The sequence below is a fragment of the Carcharodon carcharias genome, chromosome 11, assembly GCF_017639515.1.
Source record: "Carcharodon carcharias isolate sCarCar2 chromosome 11, sCarCar2.pri, whole genome shotgun sequence".
In the NCBI taxonomy this organism is placed as follows: Eukaryota; Metazoa; Chordata; class Chondrichthyes; order Lamniformes; family Lamnidae; genus Carcharodon; species Carcharodon carcharias.
In genome coordinates, this window is record NC_054477.1 from 23664050 (window position 1) to 23685607 (window position 21558).

General features: G+C 42.9%; 1 protein-coding gene across 2 annotated transcripts in view; it reads left to right on the forward strand.

Moving 5' to 3' along the window:
• slc9a7 (solute carrier family 9 member 7) overlaps positions 1–20773 on the forward strand; it is a 228767-nt gene extending 207994 nt beyond the window's left edge. For both annotated transcript variants that reach the window (XM_041198855.1, XM_041198856.1), the window contains 2 exons: positions 12030–12135; positions 13594–20773. In XM_041198855.1, the coding sequence (XP_041054789.1) occupies positions 12030–12135; positions 13594–13842 (355 nt within the window). In that variant the 3' untranslated portion in view covers positions 13843–20773. The remainder of the gene's footprint in view (positions 1–12029; positions 12136–13593) is intronic.
• The last annotated feature ends 785 nt before the right edge of the window (positions 20774–21558 follow it).

Here is a 21558-nt window from a genome sequence, read left to right on the forward strand (position 1 = left end):
CTTTATTTGGATAATTTTGTTTGATCTAATGAGTTCTGATTTTGTGCTTAGATTGTGCACCATTATGCATGTTCAAACTCTTCCCCCCTAACTTGCTCAATTTCCTCATGGTGAATAAATTGATGGGAAAAGCTTCCATAAGACAACATTCAAATTTCTCTCCAAAAAAAATCTTCTGGTCCATCACAAGACTATCTGTGTTACTTCATACTTACCTGATGCATTCCATAGATAACATTCACTTTGTTGCTGGTACCATAGGATTCTGTAGGATTTCTGACCTTATTAAAGGCTTTTGGGCACTTTCAACCAAATATTTGCCTAGCTACTCTTATAATGTTCACTATTGTCAGTAAACTCCCAAGAATGTTTCCCTGCCTATTACTCCTTGTTATAATGAGCAGTGTTCTTGTCACTCAGATGTGAAACCTTGGTTCCTGCACAAGATAAAGGCAGGTGTCTGAGTCCAGGGCCTCCTCCCTGTGCAGTGGGGTAACCTTCAGACCAAAGTGATGATCTGGCTTCACACTCACAGGACACATTAGTGATGCCTGCACCTCGATGAAGCTTGTCATTGCTGCCAGAATGTCATGGGCAGGCATCACAGAGTTCCATCATTCTCTCTGTATGCTCTCAGCACCTTTAAGGTGCGGCTGGCCCCCATCTCTTCAGCATCTGTGACCAGTGACGCCGTGCTCCTGGAGGGCTCAGGTGCTGAAGGCGGACAAAGGATCATTTAAGTATTTAAAGTTTGATGGCTGCATTTCCATGATATGACCCTGATCACAAAGTGCAAGGGAGCTTCCTTCAGCCAGACAGGAGTCAGACATCCACAGAGGCTATGTGAAGTTCTATGGAGTGTCCTCACTGCATGTCATCATCATCCTCCTGCAATTGAGTGACTATTAGGGCCCCTGCTGAATCTCCATGACAGGAGCCTGAGCACTGAGGTTATGTGCGCTGCCATCAGCCACACAGGAATCAAACGTTCACAGATATATAAGATGAGGATGTCAGGACTGTCCTCACTGCATCCTGTCATCATCCTCCAGCTATGATGGCTTCCCAAGCATGCCTGCCTCACCTGGCCAGTGCAATGGCTTCATCGCCAGTATCCTCGCCTTTGAGGACCTCATGATTGTCATCCCTTCAATGTCCTCCTCATCAGGGGTGACATGCAACTCTTTCATCTCCTCAGCCAGGTCCATACCCAGCCACCACCGCCACCCCCTCTCCCCAGTTGTATAGCGTACAGCAAGCACCAGTGATGCAAGGCACCCTCACTGGACTGTATTGCAGTGCTCCACAGGACCTGTTGAGGTACTGGAACATCATTTTCAAAATGCCTGTTGATTGCTCCATCAAAGTCCAGGCGGCAGCATGAGCCTCATTATACCATTGCTCTGCTGTAGTCTGAGCCCGCTGCATGGGTGTCATCAGCCTCTGTGGGTAGTCCTTGTCCCTTAGGAGCCAACCCTACAGCCTCTCTGGACCCTGGAAGATTTCAGGGATCTGAGACTTGCTAAGGGTGTAGAAGTTGTGGACATTCCCTGGGAATCATGCGCAGACCAGTAGAGGGTGCTTTTGTGATGGTCGCACACCAGTTGAACATTGTGAATGGAAGCCCTTGCGGTTGACATAGTTGACTGCTTGTTGCCATGGAGATCTAAGCGCCATGTAAGTGCAGTTGATGGCACCCTGCATCTGTGTGAAACCTGAGATCTGTGGAAATCCCAGTGCTCTTGCTTCCTGGCTTTTCTGACTCCGATTGAAATGCATAAAGTTCTGTGCTTCACGAAGATGGCATCCATGACCCCCTGGAAAATGCTTGTGCATGGAGGCTTGCAAGATCCTGCACATGTCACCTGTTGAGCCTGGAAAGAGATGGAGCGCTGCAGTCACTTTCACAGTCGCTGGCAGTGATTTCCCTCATGTCCCCATGGCGCCAGTATGTGCCAGCAGGTGGCATATGTGACCGACCAGTTCCCTGGACATGCACAGTCTTCGGTGACACTGGTTCTTGGTCATTTGCAGGAATGACAAGCGCCGCCTATAGACCCTGGGTCTAGCGAAGTGCCTACGAGTGATAGCCCTCTGAATCTTCAGCTGCGTATGCAGCAGGCTCTGCCGCCCCTTCTATCTTGAGGGAGGTGCTCCTCCATTTACTAAGCCAGGCACCTCTGCCCAACTCTTCTTTTCAGCTCCCTGTATGCCATGAGGCTTACCACTAGGTCACCAGGCTCCATGATCCTGATGTTGTACTCCTGCAGGATCAAAGAGAGAAACACATGGGTTAGCATGGAAAGGCCCCTTCACGCATGCAGGAGAGTGCTGGCCACCACCTAGATGGCCAGTGTTTAGTGCGCTCATTGGCTGTCCAAAACCCCAACCATCTCCACCCCACTCCATTTGACCAATTAGCGGCAGCTTTGGCCACTGGACTGCATGTTGTGCTCTCAGCTCAGGTGCAGGCATTTTCTTAACCCGCACTGCAAGGCTGCACTGTTAGCTTGAACCATGATGGATGCTGGTCCAAACCTGCATGGTGACATTACAAGGGGCTGTGAGCGTTTCCACCAGTGACTGCTCCACGGCCACCTTTTGCAAGGGGATTCTACAACTTGCCCAGTCGGCCAATTGCTCTGCTGCTTCCTGAAACGCACATTAATTTGCAGTCTGCACCCATGGAATGGAGCATTTGGTGGCACTTTTGTGCTTTTGCATTGCTCAGTTGGAGCTGCAGCTGAACGGTCTCAGCTGCGGAAGAATGCTCACTTTTGACGAGCTTTTCTAAATGCGTGGCTGCTTCCCTTGTACCCCCACCCCACCCCCAACCACCCCCCTTCCCCACCCGCCCCCAACCCCAGCACATGCTTGTGTACTTTCTTCAGTCAGTGCTGCCTTGTCCCTCATTCACCCTGTCCTGACTGCACTGGAGCCCTTGTCCCGGCACTGCACGGAAAGCTAGCCAGGAGAAAATGACTTGCCCCCCGCCCCCCACCCGGTCATTATGATAATGACCAAATAATCTTTTTTTCATGTGATGTTGATTGAAGAATAAATATTGGCCAGGACACCAGACACATTTCCCCTGCTCTTCCTCAAAATAGTGCAGTGGGATCGTTTACACCCACCTTAGCAGGCAGATGGGGCCTTGCTTTAACATTTAAGCTGGAAGACGGCACTTCCAACACTGCAGTGGTCCCTCAGTACTGCAGTGGAGTGTCATGATTTTTGTGCTTTTATTTTTGGATTAGGTTATGTGTCTAATTGAGTCTGCTCTGCCATTCAGTAAGATCACAGCTGACCATTTTCATCCACTCCACTTTCCAGCCCAATCCACTTATCCCTTGGTTCCCTTCCTGTCCAAAAATCTGTTGATGTCAGTTTTGAAAATACTCTTTGACTAAAGACAGCTCTCTGGGGTAAAGAGTTCCAAAGATTCACAACTTTGAGCAAAGTTTCTAAATGTCTGACCCCTTATCCTGAGACTATGACCCCCTAGTTCTGGACACCAAACAGGGAAAGCAGACTCTCAGCGTCTGCCCTGCTGAGTCTGTTTCAGTGTTTCAAGAAGATCACCTGCTGTTCTTCCAGACTGTAGAGGGTGTGGGGGGAGCAAACCAGGTTGTTTCCCAGATGGAAGAAGGATGCATATTTCTTAGTGACAGGTTTCATGCCTTCAAACTAATCATTAGGTCACCATTTGTTTTGTTTTTGAATTTTGCATTGGAATAATTGGTGGAACTCATTGACCATAATCCTCTATTTAACAAGGGCAGGAGTCCAGAGGACAATTTTTAGTTACCCTTGTGTCAAGGTGACATCTGGCTGCAAATAAATTTGGCCTGGACGAGGTGCTGTTTTCATGTCAAGTTGACAGCTGGCTGCAAATGAATTTGGCCTGCATAAGGTGCCATTTGCAGGCCATTAAGTGTCATTTACCAGATTTCACAAAGTGGAAGAGGAAAGCCTAAGAATGTGTCCAGTTGCAATGACTGATTCTCAAGCCAACTTGTTATGTTAACTGTGAGACTGAAAGGTTTGGAATTAAAATCTCTCAAGTTTTGTTTCCTGGAGTTGGAAATATTGGTCAACTGCAACAAGAAAAAAGCAGTTTCTCTTACACTCAAAGGTCTGTTTGATTGTTGCGTTTTGCTAGCTACTCTTGTTGGGAGTGGATTTGGACCCGGGACATTTTTGTTACTCTGTTGAGGTTAATCCACTCCCATTCCCTCACAGTATAATTGGGAAGAATTTAGCCATCTGGTTTCAGTTTAAGTTTTCATATCCCCTAACTATTTTCTACTCTTAACCAATGTTGCCTCTAATTTGTCCTTGTTGTGCACAGCCTGTTTGTTGCACTGTGCAGTCTCTTTAAGATTGCTCAGTGGCCACACGCTCAGGCATCTTAAAAGGAAAACAAAAGCAGAATTACCTGGAAAAACTCAGCAGGTCTGGCAGCATTGGCGGAGAAGAACAGAGTCGACACCCACCAGGATGGTCTGAGGAGCCTTAGCTTCTTCCTCGAACAGAGGCCCGAACAATCCCCATCCACCACTACTCCTCCGTCTGGCTGAACTTGTTCTCACACTGAACAATTTCTCCTTCAACTCCTCTCACTTCCTCCAAATAAAAGGTGTGGCTATGGGTACCTGCATGGGCCCCAGCTATGCCTGTCTCTTTATAGGGTATGTGGAACATTCCTTGTTCCAGTCCTTCTCCAGCCCCCTCCCACAACTCTTTCTCCAGTACATCAATGATTACTTCGGTGCTGCTTCATGCTCTCGTCAGGACCTGGAAAAATTTATAAATTTTGCTTCCAATTTCCACCCCTCCATCATTTTCACATGGTCCATCTCTGACACTTCCCTTCCCTTCCTTGACCTCTCTGTCTCAATTTCTGGTGATAGACTGTCCACCAATATCCAAGCCTACCGACTCCCACAGCTACTTCGACTACAGCTCCTCACACCCCACTTCCTGTAAGGACTCCATCCCATTCTCTCAGTTCCTTCGCCTCCGTCGCATCTGTTCCGATGATGATACCTTCAAAAACAGTTCCTCTGACATGTCCTCCTTCTTCCTTAACCAAGGTTTTCCACCCACTATCATTGCAGGGCCCTCAACCGTGTCCGGCCCATCTCCCGCGCATCCGCCCTCATGCCTTCTCCTCCCTCCCAGAAACATGATAGAGTCCCCCTTGTCCTCACTTATCACCCCACCAGCCTCCACATTCAAAGGATCATCCTCTGCCATTTCCACCAACTCCAGCATGATGCCACCACCAAACACATCTTCCCTTCACCCCCCCAGCGGCATTCCGTAGGGATTGTTCCCTCCGGGACACCCTGGTCCACTCCTCCATCACCCCCTACTCCTCAACCCCCACCTATGGCACATCCCCATGCCCACGCAAAAGATACAACACCTGCCCCTTCACTTCCTCTCTCCTCACTATCCAAGGGCCCAAACACTCCTTTCAAGCGAAGCAGCATTTCACTTGCATTTCCCCTAACTTAGTCTACTGCATTCGTTGCTCCCAATGTGGTCTCCTCTACATTGGAGAGACCAAACGTAAACTGGGCGACCGCTTTGCAGAACACCTGCGGTCTGTCCACAAGAAGGACCCAAACCTCCCTGTCGCTTGCCATTTTAACACTCCACCCTGCTCTCTTGCCCACATGTCTGTCCTTGGCTTGCTGCATTATTCCAGTGAAGCCCAATGCAAACTGGAGGAACAGCACCTCATCTTCCGACTAGGCACTTTACAGCCTTCCGGACTGAATATTGAATTCAACAACTTTAGATCTTGAACTCCCTCCTCCATCCCCACCCCCTTTCCGTTTCTTTCCTCTTCCTTTTGTTCTTTCCAATAATTTATATAGATTTTTCTTTTCCCACCTATTTCCATTATTTTTAAATCTATATCTTTTATGCCCTGTTAGTCTTTCCACCCCACCCCCACTAGAGCTGTACCTTGAGTGTCCTGCCATCCATTCTTAATTAGCACATTCGTTTAGATAATTTCACCACCTTCAACACCTCATGGTTCTTCTGTCTGTGATATATTTTGATTATCTGCTCCTATCACTGCTTGCTTGTCCCTCACACCCCTTCATCCCCCCCAACCCCCCACCTGAAACCAGCTTATATTTCACCCCTCTCCTAATATTCACTCAGTTCTGTTGAAGGGTCATGAGGACTCAAAACGTCAACTCTTTTCTTCTCCGCCGATGCTGCCAGACCTGTTGAGTTTTTCCAGGTAATTCTGCTTTTGTTTTGGATTTCCAGCATCCGCAGTTTTTTGTTTTTATCTTAAAAGGAACATTGGTTGTGCACCTCCTGTTGGCTGTACTGCTCAGCATGCTCCAGTATTCTGTGCAAAGCTGCTTCGAGGGAACATTGCTTTTAACAGTCAATTCCTGCTGTCTCACATGTAGCAGGTCCGATACACACTCTCAAATTAAAATCTAAAAAAATGGCTGTCATTCAATAAGGCAACATAATGAACTGTTCTAACCTATTTCGTTTCTGCCTAAATGCTTCACCTAGATTTGAATTTGGTTGCTTTTTGAAAAGAGCTTATTTCTGAGTTGATGTAGTTTATATGGATTTTAGCAAAGCCTTTGACAAGGTTCCACATGAGAGACTTATAAAGAAGGCAAATGCACATGGGATACGAGGTAATTTGATAAGGTGGATTCAAAATTGCCTTAGTTGTAGGAGATAGAGGGTGATGACAGAAGGATACTTTAGTGACTGGAAGCCAGCGTCCAGTGGTGTATCACAGGGATCTGTGCTGGGTCCCCTATTATTTGTCATTTATATAAACAACAAAGATGTCTATGTGGGGAATAGGATTAGTAAGTTTGTGGATGACACAAAGATTGGCCAGGTGGTTAACAGTGAGGTTGAGTGTCTTGGGCTACAGGAAGATATAGATGGGATGGTCAAATGGGCAGATAAGTGGCAGATGGAATTTAACCCTGAAAAGTGAGAGCTGATACACTTTGGAAGGAGTAATTTGACAAGAAACTATTCAATGGATGGCATGACACTCGGGAGTTCTGAGGAATGAAGGGACCTTGGCGTGTGTGTCCATAGATCTCTCAAGGCTGAGGGGCATGTTAAGTGGGCTGGTGAAAAAGGCATATGGGACACTTGCCTTTATCAATCGAGGCATAGCTTACAAAAGTAGGGAGGTCATGTTGGAGTTGTTTAGAACCTTGGTGAGGCCACAGCTGGAGTACTGTGTGCAGTTCTGGTCGCTACATTATAGGAAGGATGTGATTGCACTGGAGGGGGTGCAGAGGATATTCACCAGGATGTTGCCTGGGATGAAACATTTAAGTTATGAAGAGAGGTTGGATAGACTTGGGTTGTTTTCATTGGAGCAGAGAAGACTGAGGGGCGACCTGATCGAGATGTACAAGATTATAAGAGGCATGGACTGGGTGGAGAGGGAGCAGCTGTTCCCCTTAGTTTAAGGATCAGCCACAAGGGGGTATAATTTCAAGGTGAGGGGTAGGAGGTTTGTGGGGGGGATGTGAGGAAAAACATTTTTACCCAGAGGGTGGTGATGGTCTGGAATGCACTACCTGGGAGGGTGGTGGAGACGGGTTGCCTCACATCCTTTAAAAATTACCTGGATGAGCACTTGGCAAGTCATAACATTCAAGGCTATGGGCCAAGTGCTGGTAAATGGGATTAGGTAGGTAGGTAGGTCAGGTGTTTCTCAAGTGTTGGTGCAGACTCAATGGGCCGAAGGTCCTCTTCTGCACTGTGTGATTCTGTGTGAGTTTTCAAGTGTGATCGAGACCGTATCCTTCTGGGATACAAAAAAAATGACTTTGAAAAAGCTGCTCTTTTGCTGGATTAGATGAGAATCAGATCTTGCAGCCACAGATATTTGCAGATGGTGTGACTTAAGCACCAGCTATTTCCTATTAAAGTATCAGCTGTGCTTGAGTTGGCCCGCATGATGAAGGCGGCAACCAACGTGAATGTTAAATTGTCTGATCTTTGCAATAAACAGCACTTCCATGAGAATTCAAATCCAATTTATGTCTTGTATTTTGATAAGTGAAGACGTTATATGATTCTCTTTTGCCCTCTTTGGAACAATTCTGTACTTTGTCGTGTTTTGTAACACACCAAAACATAAACCAAAGTAACCCCAAAAGCTTGCAATACAATAATAAGTTAGCACAGATGGAAGAATAGTTTGTACATACAAAGAGAACCTTTTGTCAACAACTTATGTAGCACCTCTAATAAAATTTAATCCCCCACCCAGCCCTTCCCCCACCAAGGCGCTTCACAGGAACATTATAAAACTAAATATGACACCAAGCACTATAAGGAAATATTAGAACAGGTGACCAAAAGATTGGTCAAAGAGGCAGGTTTTAAAGAGTGTCTTAAAGGAGGAAAGTGTGGTAGAGAGGCAGAGAGGTTTAGAGAGGGAATTCCAAAGCACAGGGCTTAAGTAGCTGAAGGCATGGCCACCATTGGTGGAGCATTAAAAATAGGTAGGCTTAAGAAGCCAGAATCATGAGTGCAAAGATCTCATTGGTTTGTAGGGTTGGAGGAGATTACAGAAATGGGGAGAGGTAAGACCATGAAAGGATTTGAAAACGAGGATGAGAATTTTTAAATCAAGACGTTACTTGATGGGAAGCCTACGTTGGTCAGTGAGCACAGGGGTGATAGATGAATGGGACTTGTTTCAAGTTAAGGCACGGGCAGCAGAGTTTTGGGTGATGTCAGATTTACAGAGGGTAGAATGTGTGAAACCTGTCAGGCGTGCTTTGGAGTAGTCATGTCTAGATGTAATAAAGATGATCAACTGATAAGATTATGACGGTCCAACAGTATGAGGCAAAAATGTTTGCAGTTTTTTTGGGTTGTTTTTTTAATATCTGAATTCATTATACTGCATCTGGTGAGGACACATGCCAGGAGTCGCCTTTTCCCCTTCTCGATTGACTGTAACAGGATTTTTTGAAAGAATGAAGCTATTAACCCAGCATCTGTACTTTTGAAAGAATGAAGCTATTAACCCAGCATCTGTACTTAACCATTTATGTGCTGATTGCAAAGAACTCAGTCCAGCAGGCTTTCTTGAGTTTAAACACAAAGGGCTTAGTCTTTATTGTGCTAAAAACCCACCCAGGTAGAGACTTAAAGATATTTAAAATGGGAAAACCGATTTTGGGTAAGTGGGTGAGGGGAGTAAGGTGGCATCAGAGTAGGTGGTAGTTGGGTAGGGTGGTGAGGTCAAGTCAAGGGGGACGTTGAGTGGGTTGGAGGAGAGTCTGGCGGTGGGGATTAGTCAGGTCAAGTCGGAGGCTTGGCGGTGGTAGTCGGGTATTGAGGGCTAGTCAGGTTGGGTTGGGAGGTGTCAGTGAGTTGGGAGGGTCAAGGGGGGAGTTGGGGGAGTCAGTGTTGAGTGATTGCGGGGGGGTGGTGTCAGTTGTATAGTTATCCAGGAATTAGATTAAGATTTTTCTGTCTAACATTCCTGTGTAACTATTCGGGTAAGTTGGAACAGTCCAAAGTTGGGGAGCAGGGGAATGGCCTTGGAAGTTCAAACTTCCCTGGCAATTCAGACGGTGTCATTGTGTTGGGACCACCCGAGGGGTCCCTTGGTGCATCTTGTGGGGTGTACGTCCGATCTCCAACTATCTGGAGACTGGAAGATCTGGGCTAATATATCAGAGGGGTGGAACCATAGATCATCATCCAAAAGCAATTTGAAAAGAGTGGTGAAAGCTGCAAGGAAGAGCACAATTTTAAAGGAAGTCATAAATTCATAATTAGAGTTCAGAAAAAAAAATGTTTTGCAACCTGCTTGTGTTCAAATTTATTTTAAAGTCTCCCACCAGCACAGCTGCTTCACAGATGTTAATGTTCATTGAATTGAAGGGCCATGTGGTAATTTTTTGGATTACTTTCAATAAAGGCATCATTTGTTCTTGGAACAATGGCTTTAATATGATTTACTAGACTATCCAACATACTGCAACTTTACGTGCAGGATGTTGTTTCTGAATGGTTTTGTAGATTCAAATAAATCTGGTATTCACTGGTTACTGGAATGGGGTAACTGGATGATCAGATTTTCTGTGCTTTTGGAAAACAGTGGCTGGTCTTAAAACCATAAGGTTTCATTTCTTCATGTTAGTGTGAAGTGTTTCTTCTGGTTAGCATGTTGGTGTAAAGTTCCTAAGTAAATTATCGTCACCAATCTGCTCAACATAAACACTGACAAAATGACACAAAGGATGCAAGTGTGTTAACCAGTGCACTGTTAGAGTCCCTCTTGGTTTAATTTCCTCTATAGCTGCTTCTGTTTGCTGACTGATGTTGGCTCCCGGTCCATCACTGCCTTGATTTGAAAATTGTCATCCTCATGTTCAAATCCCTCCATGGCTTCACCCCTCCTCAGCTGTACAACCTTCAGAGATTTATGCACTCTTCCGATTCTGACCTCTGGTGCATCGACTCCCTTCGCCCCCACTACTGGACTGTGTGCTTTCAGTTGACTAGCCCCTATACTCTAGAATTCCCTCCTTAATCCTAAACACCTCTCTCTTCTCCTATCTTTTTGTAGACTTTGTAGTTGATTGATACATTGAGTGACTTGCCACCCCATTTCAGAGGGCATTTAAGTGTGGTGGGTCTGGAGTCACATGTAGGCCAGACCAGGTAAGGATGACAGATTTCCTTCCCTAAAGGACATTAGTGAACCAGATGGGTTTTTATGACAACTGACAATAGTTTCATGGTCACCATTACTAAGACTAGCTTTTTTTAATTCCAGATTTATTAATTGAATTTAAATTCCACAAGCTGCCATGGTAGGATTCAAACAGTGTCCCCAGAGCATTAGCCTGGGCCTCTGGATTACTAGCCCTGTGACATTACTACTATGCCACCATGTCCCCCTTTACTCTTTTTAAGTTCTTAATCACCTGTCCAGATATTTGGCTCTGCATCTATTGTTGTTTGGTATCACTCCTATGAAGTGCCTGGAGATATTTTGCTATGTTTTTCAAATATTGGAAATATTTGCGTATTCAATATTTTTCAAATATTGGAAGATCTCCAGAAGGTTGTCGTTCTTGGTGTGTGTCAGGGTGTGGGCAGCAGAGTTTTGGATGAGCTCAAGTTTATGGAGGATGAAAAATGGGAAAGCAGCCAGGAGAGTATTAGAATAATCATGTTTAGAGGCCACTGCTGCTACTGCAGTGAGGAGATGAGGAGGCGAGTTGCGATGGATCAGAACTTTGTAAGAGTTATATGAGGGTCAGCAACTCAGGGATGGAGGTCGGGGACAGGCTTTAGGAAGCTAGGGTGGGAGGGCAGGAGGGGGTTTTTAATACTTGCTGGGGATGGGGACCCTGCTGGGTCTATTGGGCCAGTTAAGGATGGACCTCTGCCTAACACCAGCCCACACAGAGAAACCTGTTGGCTGGCTGCTTGGCATGGGCCTCTCTGGCAGTGACAGGATGAAGCCCTTAAGTAGGCATTAATTTGCCTACTTAAGGGCCTCGATTGGCCCACTTACGGGCTGGCCACCCGATGCCAACCTCACTGCTGGTATAATTGCAGTGGGGGCAGGGGTAGGTGGGTAGGCAGCGGGCAAGTCACCCATTGGATTTAACACACCCCCTGCCTTCAAACCCACTGGTGGGGGGAGTGTTAAATCCCACCCATAATTTCTGGTGCTGGTTTCTACAGGAAGCCATGAACTTCATATTACCCTTTCATTCAGCAAAGAATGTGGTACCTGATACAGAAAGACTTGAAAAGGATAGGGGACTAAGAGGAGAAAAATAAAATATAACTCATCAGTAAAGCTAAGTTTTGGATTAATGAATATTGTGAGCCTGCTGGATAAGATACTGCAATTATGTTTGTAGCAATAGTATGTTTGGGATTATTGTTCACTAATTTAAAGCATTTGGAAAAATTTCCCTTTTGGCATTTTTAGAATTCTCCCTTAACAGGAAACCTTTCAGTTATCTGAAGCCAATCTTAACACACAGTGGCCCCCCGCTCACTGCCACACTGCCCAGCTGGTGCGGTCCTATAGCACGGTGCTTAACAAGTCCTCAAGCATATGAAGTAAGTACTGGCCATTAATGTTTCACATGACCCACTCCAAGGTGTGTGTTTCTTCTTAATAAATACTAGTTTTTATTTGATGGATATAAAACAGAAGTCACTTGAGGTGTCAGCAAAGGCGGTAGGAAAATTGAACTGTTTTTGGATCAGATTTTATTTCTGAAAGTGTTGCATGTCCTTCATTATTCTACTGCAGTGTTGTCCAAAGAAATCTCCAACTAGCCATTTGCACTAATTCTTAAAGAAAATACCTTGCACACAATACAGATAAATGTGTTTCTCAAATTTTAGTGAACCAATTAATCCTAATGGATTTTCTTTTAAAAAGCACTGGTTTTGGTTTGGCTGAGAGATTTTAGAAATTTTTTGACATCCCACTTAGAAACTAGACTGTCTGGGTTTAAATCCCTTCTCTTATGCCCGGTAGAATAAAGCCAACCTACTCCTAGACCTATGCTGGAGCTATTATGTGACTTGCATGCTACAGACTTCGTATTCATTTTTTGCCTCACTGCAGGGATCTGCATGAGATAATAGCCCAGATTTTACTGTCAAACCAACAGCGAGACTAATGGTGCTCGCTGCTATGTACAAACGATACAGCAATACACAAGTGACAGCAATACACAATGTCAAATGAGGGGCAGATGTACTGTTAAAGTCAAATATCCAAAAGTTGCCATCCAACTTGTGCCACTGTGCTTTGGCTTGACAGAAATGGTGTCTCACTGTCTCGCTTACCTTTGAAATGCATTGAATGCCCTGAAGCAGTTGTATTTGTGTGGTAACTGTGAAATATAAGTCTTGAACATTCCAATCTAAATATTTTAAAAATGTAAAAAGAATTATTTACTGTTAAATAACCTCTCAGGCACTGAAAATTAACTATTACAGGTTTTAATTATTGCCAGAGATTTTAAAAATGTGACATTAAATTTTTTTTACTTTTCCTCTCTTTCTTTCTTTTACTGTACCTGATTTGGCATTGAATTCACCTCTTCTACCTCACACCTTCATCTCTGTCCTCGCGTTGTTAGTTTCACAATCCTTCAATCTGGTTAAGAAGATACACAATTTCTTGCTTTGCTCTTCCGGTCCCTGATACCTGAGCTCCTTTGTTACACTGTTAGCAACTCACCATGCCAAACGTTTGCAAGGGCATGTTTAATTAACACCAGTTGCTGTTCCAGGCCCTGCCAAAGCAACATTTGGCCCATTATAAACATGATTGATCGTAAACAATCTGGCTGATAGTCACTTGAATATTATGGCCACAGGCCTATTGTAGCGTTTTTTCCATTCTAAGAGATTAAGTGCATAAAATTGATAAAGGAATTATATAGAAAGTATTGTGAGGAATATTTTTTATCATAGTTAGAACTGTATTTGTATGTTTTAAATTGAGTTTGTTGCCTTAATCTTCTGTAATAATTCTAAGCTGCCATGTTCATCTTCCAGAATCAAGAGCAGCTTAGAGATGATGATTCTGATCTCATCCTCAATGACGGTGACCTGAATTTGACCTACGGAGGAAGTACACTAACTGCCAATGGCTCTTCCAGCTCAGGTACTGCATCCAATAGTGTGGATGGCAAAAGAGCCAAGAGTATCTCAGAAGATGTACTGGAACGTGATTTGGGAACAGAGGATCATGAACTTATTACAAGAGGCACCAGATTAGTTTTCCCCTTGGATGATCATGCATGACTGCAGTGATGTTAGCGAGCCACAGAATAGCCTAAGAAGGATCGAAGCCTATTTTGTTCTTGGCAATGAGATTGAACTGGTTTACTTGTGTGATGATTTTTTTCTCGCTCTCCCCAAAATCTCTTGGCTCAGCTATTTAAAATGTGAGAATGTGAAAACCTCTGTGGCATTTCATTAAGCTTTTACTTAAATACGAAATTGCCATGACCCTTTGGTGTACTACTAGTGCCATCGCTGTTGTAATTATCTCATTGACTGATTAGCCTCAACACTGTGATGCTTCTCTTAAAGTCCCAGTTACAGTGCATACCCGTTGCTGGTGCAGCGTGTCTGCACTGCAATTGAGTGTGTCGTATGATGCTGTCAAACTCAAATTTCCACCACCAGCATCATATATCAGCTGCAGTTAGTTTGCAGCTAACTTCTACCCTGGTATACAAAGTAATCGACACCTGGGGCTGCTGCACTGTCATCGCATTCCCAATAGAGGCGAAAAGACAGTTATCTCTTTTCTGCTACTAGAAGTGACACTGGAGTCAATTGCTGGTGAACAGAGCTCTGAGCACGTGTTTCAGTGGAACCGCGCTTGCATTTTATACCTCCTCCCAGTGGTATGAGCAGTTACTGGGAACACAGATACGTACTCACAGCACTGCTAAAGTGGCATCTCATGTTGGTGCAGTGTAATTGATGTTGTCAGGCTGAAGGTCGTGGCATAACAAGAGGATAGGCTTGTCTTGGGATGGAGTGTGTGTGTATGTGTGTGTGTGTGTCGGGTTGGGGGGGGGAGTTGGTGGGGTGGGAAGGATATTAAAACCTCAGTGGACTGTGAATTTTAATTTTGTCCTTCAAAGATTTTGCATGGTATAGAGAAAGGACAATAAGCTTACTCTACAAACTGAAGGCACATTGTTTTCTTACTAGTGGTTTTGCTCTAGTAAAACTTAGCTCACACCATTGTGTAGCTATTGTATCCTTTAACCAATGTCACTTTAAGATGTTCACTTTTTTTTAAACTACTATCTACTAGTTAATGAGTCATTTAAAAAGAAAGCTGTAAAACTCTTAGTTCATGATGCACATGGAGAAGTAGGCTGTGGATTTTTTTTGTCACAATGTGCCACTATGACAACTAAAATGTTTCTCAGTGTTATATTATCTTTAGGGCAGATAGTTGAATAATATCCATCTCTACCTTTAACCTACCAGGGAGTACAAAGCGATGTCAGGATTCTTTCCTTGTTTGGTCACATCTAACCTGTCCTAAACAGCATTGCAGTAATGGCAGTTAAAGATGCTGGTAAATTGGAACAATGCAGACCTGAAGATAATTAACAACTTGTTTCTTCTTTACATAATTTTTTGATGTCTTAGAGGGGATGACACATGATTATTTAGATCCCCACTTCCATTCATATCATTATAAGGGACCATGTTCCAAAGCTCTTTTTTTGGAGAGGGTGGGCCCTGGAAAGAGGCCTTTAGAGGTTGACATCAGAGGACTGTAGGTTTTAAGTGAGAATGAGGTAAATGGGTTTAAAAACTGCTGTAATCTTTTCAAAATCACACAGAACAAATGCCCAGGAGGGCAGACTTTCCAAAGCGCTTTTTTTCAACGTTTGACCCTTCATCTTAAAGTACAAACACCCCCGAGAAGAAATAGTTGTATGATTCACCTGCTTTCACCCTGACATAAATGGTCAAGCTATCCTTTCCATGTTCTTGTAACTGGCATCATTTTTTTTAAAAAATAAGGCATTATTTTGAATTCCTCAGACTAGAGATATCCTAAAATGCTCTTTGCAAAAAAACAAACTTTTCAGCTAAACTTTTCTTAGCTGAAATCAGTCAGTGGAAGGATTCCACATCCCCTGATCACAATATAATGTCAAATTGGAATGGCAGTTGAACGGAGGATGCAATTTTTGCTTCGCTGTAGGAATGCAAAGCATTTGTGCTGCAGACTCATCAATCAGAGGAGAAAATGTGGTAATTGTTCACAAGAGGCAGTTGCTCTTTGCAGCAGGAGGTGGCTGAAGGTTATTACGGACAACTCCATGCAGTGAGTCAGCAGCAATTGCTTAGCAACTCTGTACAATTCCCCAGGCAACTATATTTGACAATTCCTTATGAGATTGACTGACAAAATTTATTAGACCTCGTAATGTATCCATTTTTATTTGTGTTATCTTGATACTATATAACTACTAGCTAGTTGGCCGTTGGGTCATACACTAAGTGAGACAACAACAAAAACATTTTGCTTTAAAGGAATATAAGGCAAATTCAAATAATTTTTTTTTAACGTAAGTCTGTGATAATTTCAGGGAGATAGATGTCTTTTTTAATGATAGAATGATCTCGTTAAGATTGACCAGAACCTGTTGTTACTTGAGTTCATTTTGTTTTGCCGAGGCTTTGTGTTTGCACTGTGGTACTTCATTTCATTAAGATGCAAGTTTACTGTATTGTGCAAAGGGAATAAAGAGGTAGAGCTCTGCTGATCAAGCGATTGAATTGACCCAAACCTAAAAAAAGACTGTTGTTGACCTACATGGGACATTCCCCGGTAAAGCATTCCTTAAGGCCTTCATGGGCACTCATTTTAATTAAATCCATGGTTATGTGAACATTTACGTTTAATTTTTTTTTTGTAAGAGCTTGAATTTCACATAAGGAGTGCAGACACAATGTCCGAAGGACTGTCGGAAACAAAAATGAACATTAAAGCTGCCGCGTTGCTGTACGTCAGTGTTCAGCAGTCTATATTTTAGTCAATGTGACAATTATTTTGCTAGCATTTTTTGTCCCAGTGACATTGAAAGTTTCACCCCTAAAATCTGCTCCATTGAATGCTTGTACATCATTGTATCAGGTGGCACTGGAAGAGTTTCCTAGCCTGCTGGCCAGGTATGTTAAGGTGGGAAGGATCAAGTGGCAGCTGTTCAGGGAAGAAGTTTTCCAGTTTTGCCTGCATCCATAATTAATGACAATGAATGAAATGGGCATCTCTCCTTTTTTCAGAAAACATTTAACATTATTATTCTTATGTGAGGCACAGGCACCAAACTAATGCAATCTGACAAGCTTAAACTTGATTAGGTCAATATTTTTCAGGAATAGTGGAAGTGCTGATGAGTCACCAGCACACTCAAAGCAAATTGAACAGCTTTGCTGGTAACAACAAGCTTTTCCTAATGATGCTCTCGGTTGGTGGGATTCTAACTTTTCTCACACACTTTGTTGGTTGAATTGTGATTCCAGACCCTGGTTCATTTTGATCTTTATTGTTAGAATTTGATCTGTGAAAAACACCGTCCATACTCTGGCAATTACAATTTGATCTGTGCTTTGAAGACAAAACAAAATGGTACGTAAAAGCCATCTTTAAAAAATGTATAGATGTGCAAAACATTCTCCGATTTCATGAGCTATATCATTAACATGACAGCAAAGCTTGCTTTCATAGCTTCTTTAATGTAAAAATATGCCCAAATGTTCTTGAAATAAATGTAATCAGACAAAAATTCACACCGAGCCAGAGAGGACATGTTAAGAAGGGTGACTAAAATTTTGGTCAAAGAGGTTCTTTTTAGGGCGTGTCTTAAAGGAGGAGAGAAAACCGAAGAGGTTTAGAATCTAAACAGCCAAAAAACATGGCTGCCCATGGTGGTGTGGAGCTCTGAGATTGGTAGAGCTGAAGGAGGTTACAGAGACAGGGCCAAGAGGGAATTTGAACAGAAGGATGCACATGTTAAAATCAGTGGACCAGGAGCCAAAATACAGGGATGATGGGTAAGTAGAATGTTGTGGGAGTTGGGTTATGAGCTGCAGAGTTTTGGATGATGGGAGGGTGGGAGGCTGGTAAGGAGATAATTGATATAGTCAAGCCCAGAGGTGAGAAAGGCATGGATGAGGTTTCCGCAGTGGATGGGCTGAGGCAGGAGTGGAGACGTATAATATTAAGGAAATGGAAGAATAAAATCTTTATGATGATGAGGATTTAGGGTCAGAAGCTCAGCTCAGGATTAAAAAGGATGTCGAGATTGCAAATTATCTAGTTGAACCTGAGATAGTGACCAGGGAGAGAGATGGAAAATGTAGAGACAGTGCTCCTTTTAAGTTATTTCTACTTTTCATATGCTCAGAGAGAGGCAGCCAGACTCTTCTAACAGAAACATGCTCTTCTTGAGATTGGATTTTATGTTATCTTAAGTGGCCAGAATGGTGCCAATTTACACGGCTACATGGGCCAATGTTAGCTAAATGCAATTAATATAGTTTCACTTGGCTGCTCATCCAGTATCATTGGCCAATAATGTTCAAATACAGTGAGTAGGTTTTCCGATTTCTCCTTTTTAAATGCAGAACCATCTCTGGATGTCCATGCACAGAAATTAACTTCTACATCCGCTGCACTTTGCCTGGTTTCTCTAAAGCCTTTCCTCTATAGCAGCAGGCCAATTCTTGGTAAAGTGAAAGTTTGATTCTTTCCGTCCCTCCCTCTGCTGATGAGCCTTTTTAAGATCAGCATGTGTTTTGCAAGTCACTTTTTTATGTTGCATAAGAAATATTCTGTCACATGTTTGTATGGTCACTTGCAAATCGCAAGTGATTGCAAATGATGCATCTATTCGTTAACTACTGTACTGTTACCAACAATGTGGTGGAGGTGGGAGAAATTTAACTGAACGATTTCTCACAAACCTTAATGGTTCCTAGGGCCGTTGTCCAATTGCTCACGTGTTATCAAATCAGCGAGCGGGATTTTCTGGTCCTGCCCACCTCTAGGATCATCCAGTCCTGCCAAAAATCAATGGACTTTTGGCAGGGCTGCTGAACCTCCCGAGGTGGGTCCTGCCACAACAGGACCGGAAAATCCCAGCCAACATGATTTATTTTGTGAAAGCCAGAGCTCTGGCTTTTGTTTTAACAGTCTACATTTTCAAAATGCATGTTCTTACCATTCATGTTACTTTATTCCCATGCTGTATCGTGGAGCAATTGAGTGCAAATGTAAGAAAGAAGTCTGAGATCCCGTGGTTTATATTCTGTAGTAATATCTCTGTGGAATCGCACACATCACACGTTTTTCACATAGAACCATCTCTTGCACTCGCGAGCATGGCAGATGATCTTTAGCACAGGAGTCCATTATTTGCTAATGAATTAAGTCTTGAGAGAAAATAACTTTAAATGTCCTGTACATGTAAGGGTTTCAGATGTCAAATGGTTAAAATTCTATTGAATTTTAACAGATTCAGCACTTTAGCAACCAACCCTCCATGTGTTTCTCCATTACATTTTTAAAAAAAAACCACCAGGCTGGATCGAAAGTTTACCATGTGCAGAACATCTATTTAAATTGCAAGTAAGGAATTGGTTTCAGTGCGGCCTTTGTGCATTTTGTGATTAGCTGTCCTCTGCATTCAACTCTATGATCTTTGACTGAAGAACCAGCCAATTGCTAACAAGTGGCCCTGTGTACAAGACTCAATGCGAAAAAGACTTGCCAAGTTTCCAATATGTCTTGTACTCAAGCCCATGAGTTGGAAACCGTGGGGAGGGAAAAAGAGGAGAGGAGCGGAGAAGAGAGGTAATAACCATCTGTATTATTTTCCTCATGGTTCCACAAATCTTTAATACCCCACCTTTTTCACCCATTTTTCTTCTGCTCATGCCTCTCTCTGCAGCCAATAGAAGATGTCCTAGAAAAAGGGAATTTTACTCAATTTACATTCCTATCTATTTTTAAACAGTGCTCCTAATGTTTTCTGGTCTTCCAGTCTTCAAGAATTTGTGGTGGTTTCTATGGACTGTTACTATCATGAAGAGCTTGAGCAAATTGAAATGATTCATGATTTCCATCTTTGCCTGTTTTGTTAATCTAATCACAAGAAGGAACAACAACGCATAGACTTAATGAATTATGTGTTAAATATTTTTGTCTCCTGCCCAATCTCAACACACACGGAGGGGAAAATGAGCAGGGGGAGGAAACAGGGTGCACTTACAGTCATACTGAACACATCTTTTAAGATTAGCTTTGCTTTTTTTCTCTTCAGTCTATCTGTCCAACTTGGTGTGATGGAAGTTTGTTTCTTAGCCATCTGCCCTCGCCAATGGTATCCCCAGCATGTGGGTTTGAGGCAGGTAGTGAGCAAGCAAAGCACTCCATAACCAATCCCATTGCATCTTGGTAATTATTGAAGTGTAGTTCTTGGATTTTTGAAAATAAATATTAATATATATTTTTCTGCTATGCAGAACTGTGCAAGAAATTTGAAGATGTAAAAGGTCTTTAGAAAGTCATCTACGCCAGGTGACGCTATTGTTGACTCCTTGTTTTGCGGTCCTTTGCGTCAGGTTTGATTGTCTGCCCCATGCAAACTGTTGTGTGTCTTGGGTTTGCTTTAATTTTACCTGAAAGGAAAGGGGAGAAAATATTATTTGTTAATATTCCGATAGAATGTGAATTAGAAATTGTAGCAGGGGAGGGAAAAAGTACATGTCCACTATAAAAGTAAAAATTGACATCTCTGTCAACAGTACTCAGTACAGCAAAGGTCAGTCATGTTGGCAAATTATCATTCGCTGTTTTAAATGGTTGCTGTTTGTTGACTTTGGAGTTTGTTCATGTGCTTGTGCCATAAAAACAATGATTCCTTTAGTCTAGTGTGATGTCTTTTAAACAGTTTCATTACCTAGACCATCTGGACCTGAGATGACACTGAAATAAATAGCGTCCATTTGTCAAATGGTAGCTAACTTGACCCTGTGTTTCCAATCCAAACGTGAGTTGTTTTCCTAATTCTAATAATGTGTACCGCAGTGCAGGTTAATGTACTAATGTAATCATGTCTCATCATGCATGGTACAGAAAGATTCAAGTGTATATGTTGTCATAAAAATAAAAATTAATATAAACCAATTCTTCACATTCTATGGTCTTTGTTTGTATCAGCAAAACTAGTAGAAACCTGTTAAAATGGATTCATATAATAACGTACAATGCAAATGCAAGTTGCAGAGTGTTGTGCTGGAGAGTGGATGGATGTGCTTTTGTGTCCACAGTTCTCCAATTGTGACGTGTTTATATGTTGTCTCTGGTGTCAGCTTCATCATCTGGGCTTTGAAGAATGGATTGTTCCCCATTTCCAGTGTTGTGATATTGTATGCATGCCAATGCAGACAATGACACACATCTTTAAGTAGCTGCATAGTGATATCACTGTGTGTAAGGCTGGAGGCTAAAAGATACAGACATTCACAATTGCCTGTGATGATCTCTACTGCAGATGTTCATTACTGTCTGTGGCTCTGTATCAGTAAGACTTTATGTATACCTTGTGAGTCAGGCATATAGTCAAGTAATCAGCTTACATAACTGTTAGGACTCAGGCTAGATCAAGGCATGTGCTGAGCTGTATATGGTTGTCGCTAATAATAAAATTCATGCAATTATGTTCGACCAGAACCCTGGTCAGTCTCAATATCTTGCTTAGCATAGATAGCATAGAAACAGATCCCTTGAGGTCTACATCAAGACCCTCAACATATACGGTGTCAACAGACCGTAAGAAACCACGACACACAGGATAAAGAAAACCAAGATAGAAAATCTGCCTGCACCACACTTTAAATAATAGCATTATGAAGCACCTGGCTTCCTCTGAGGGAATAAATAGTTAATAATCCAAAGGGGACTTACTTTCA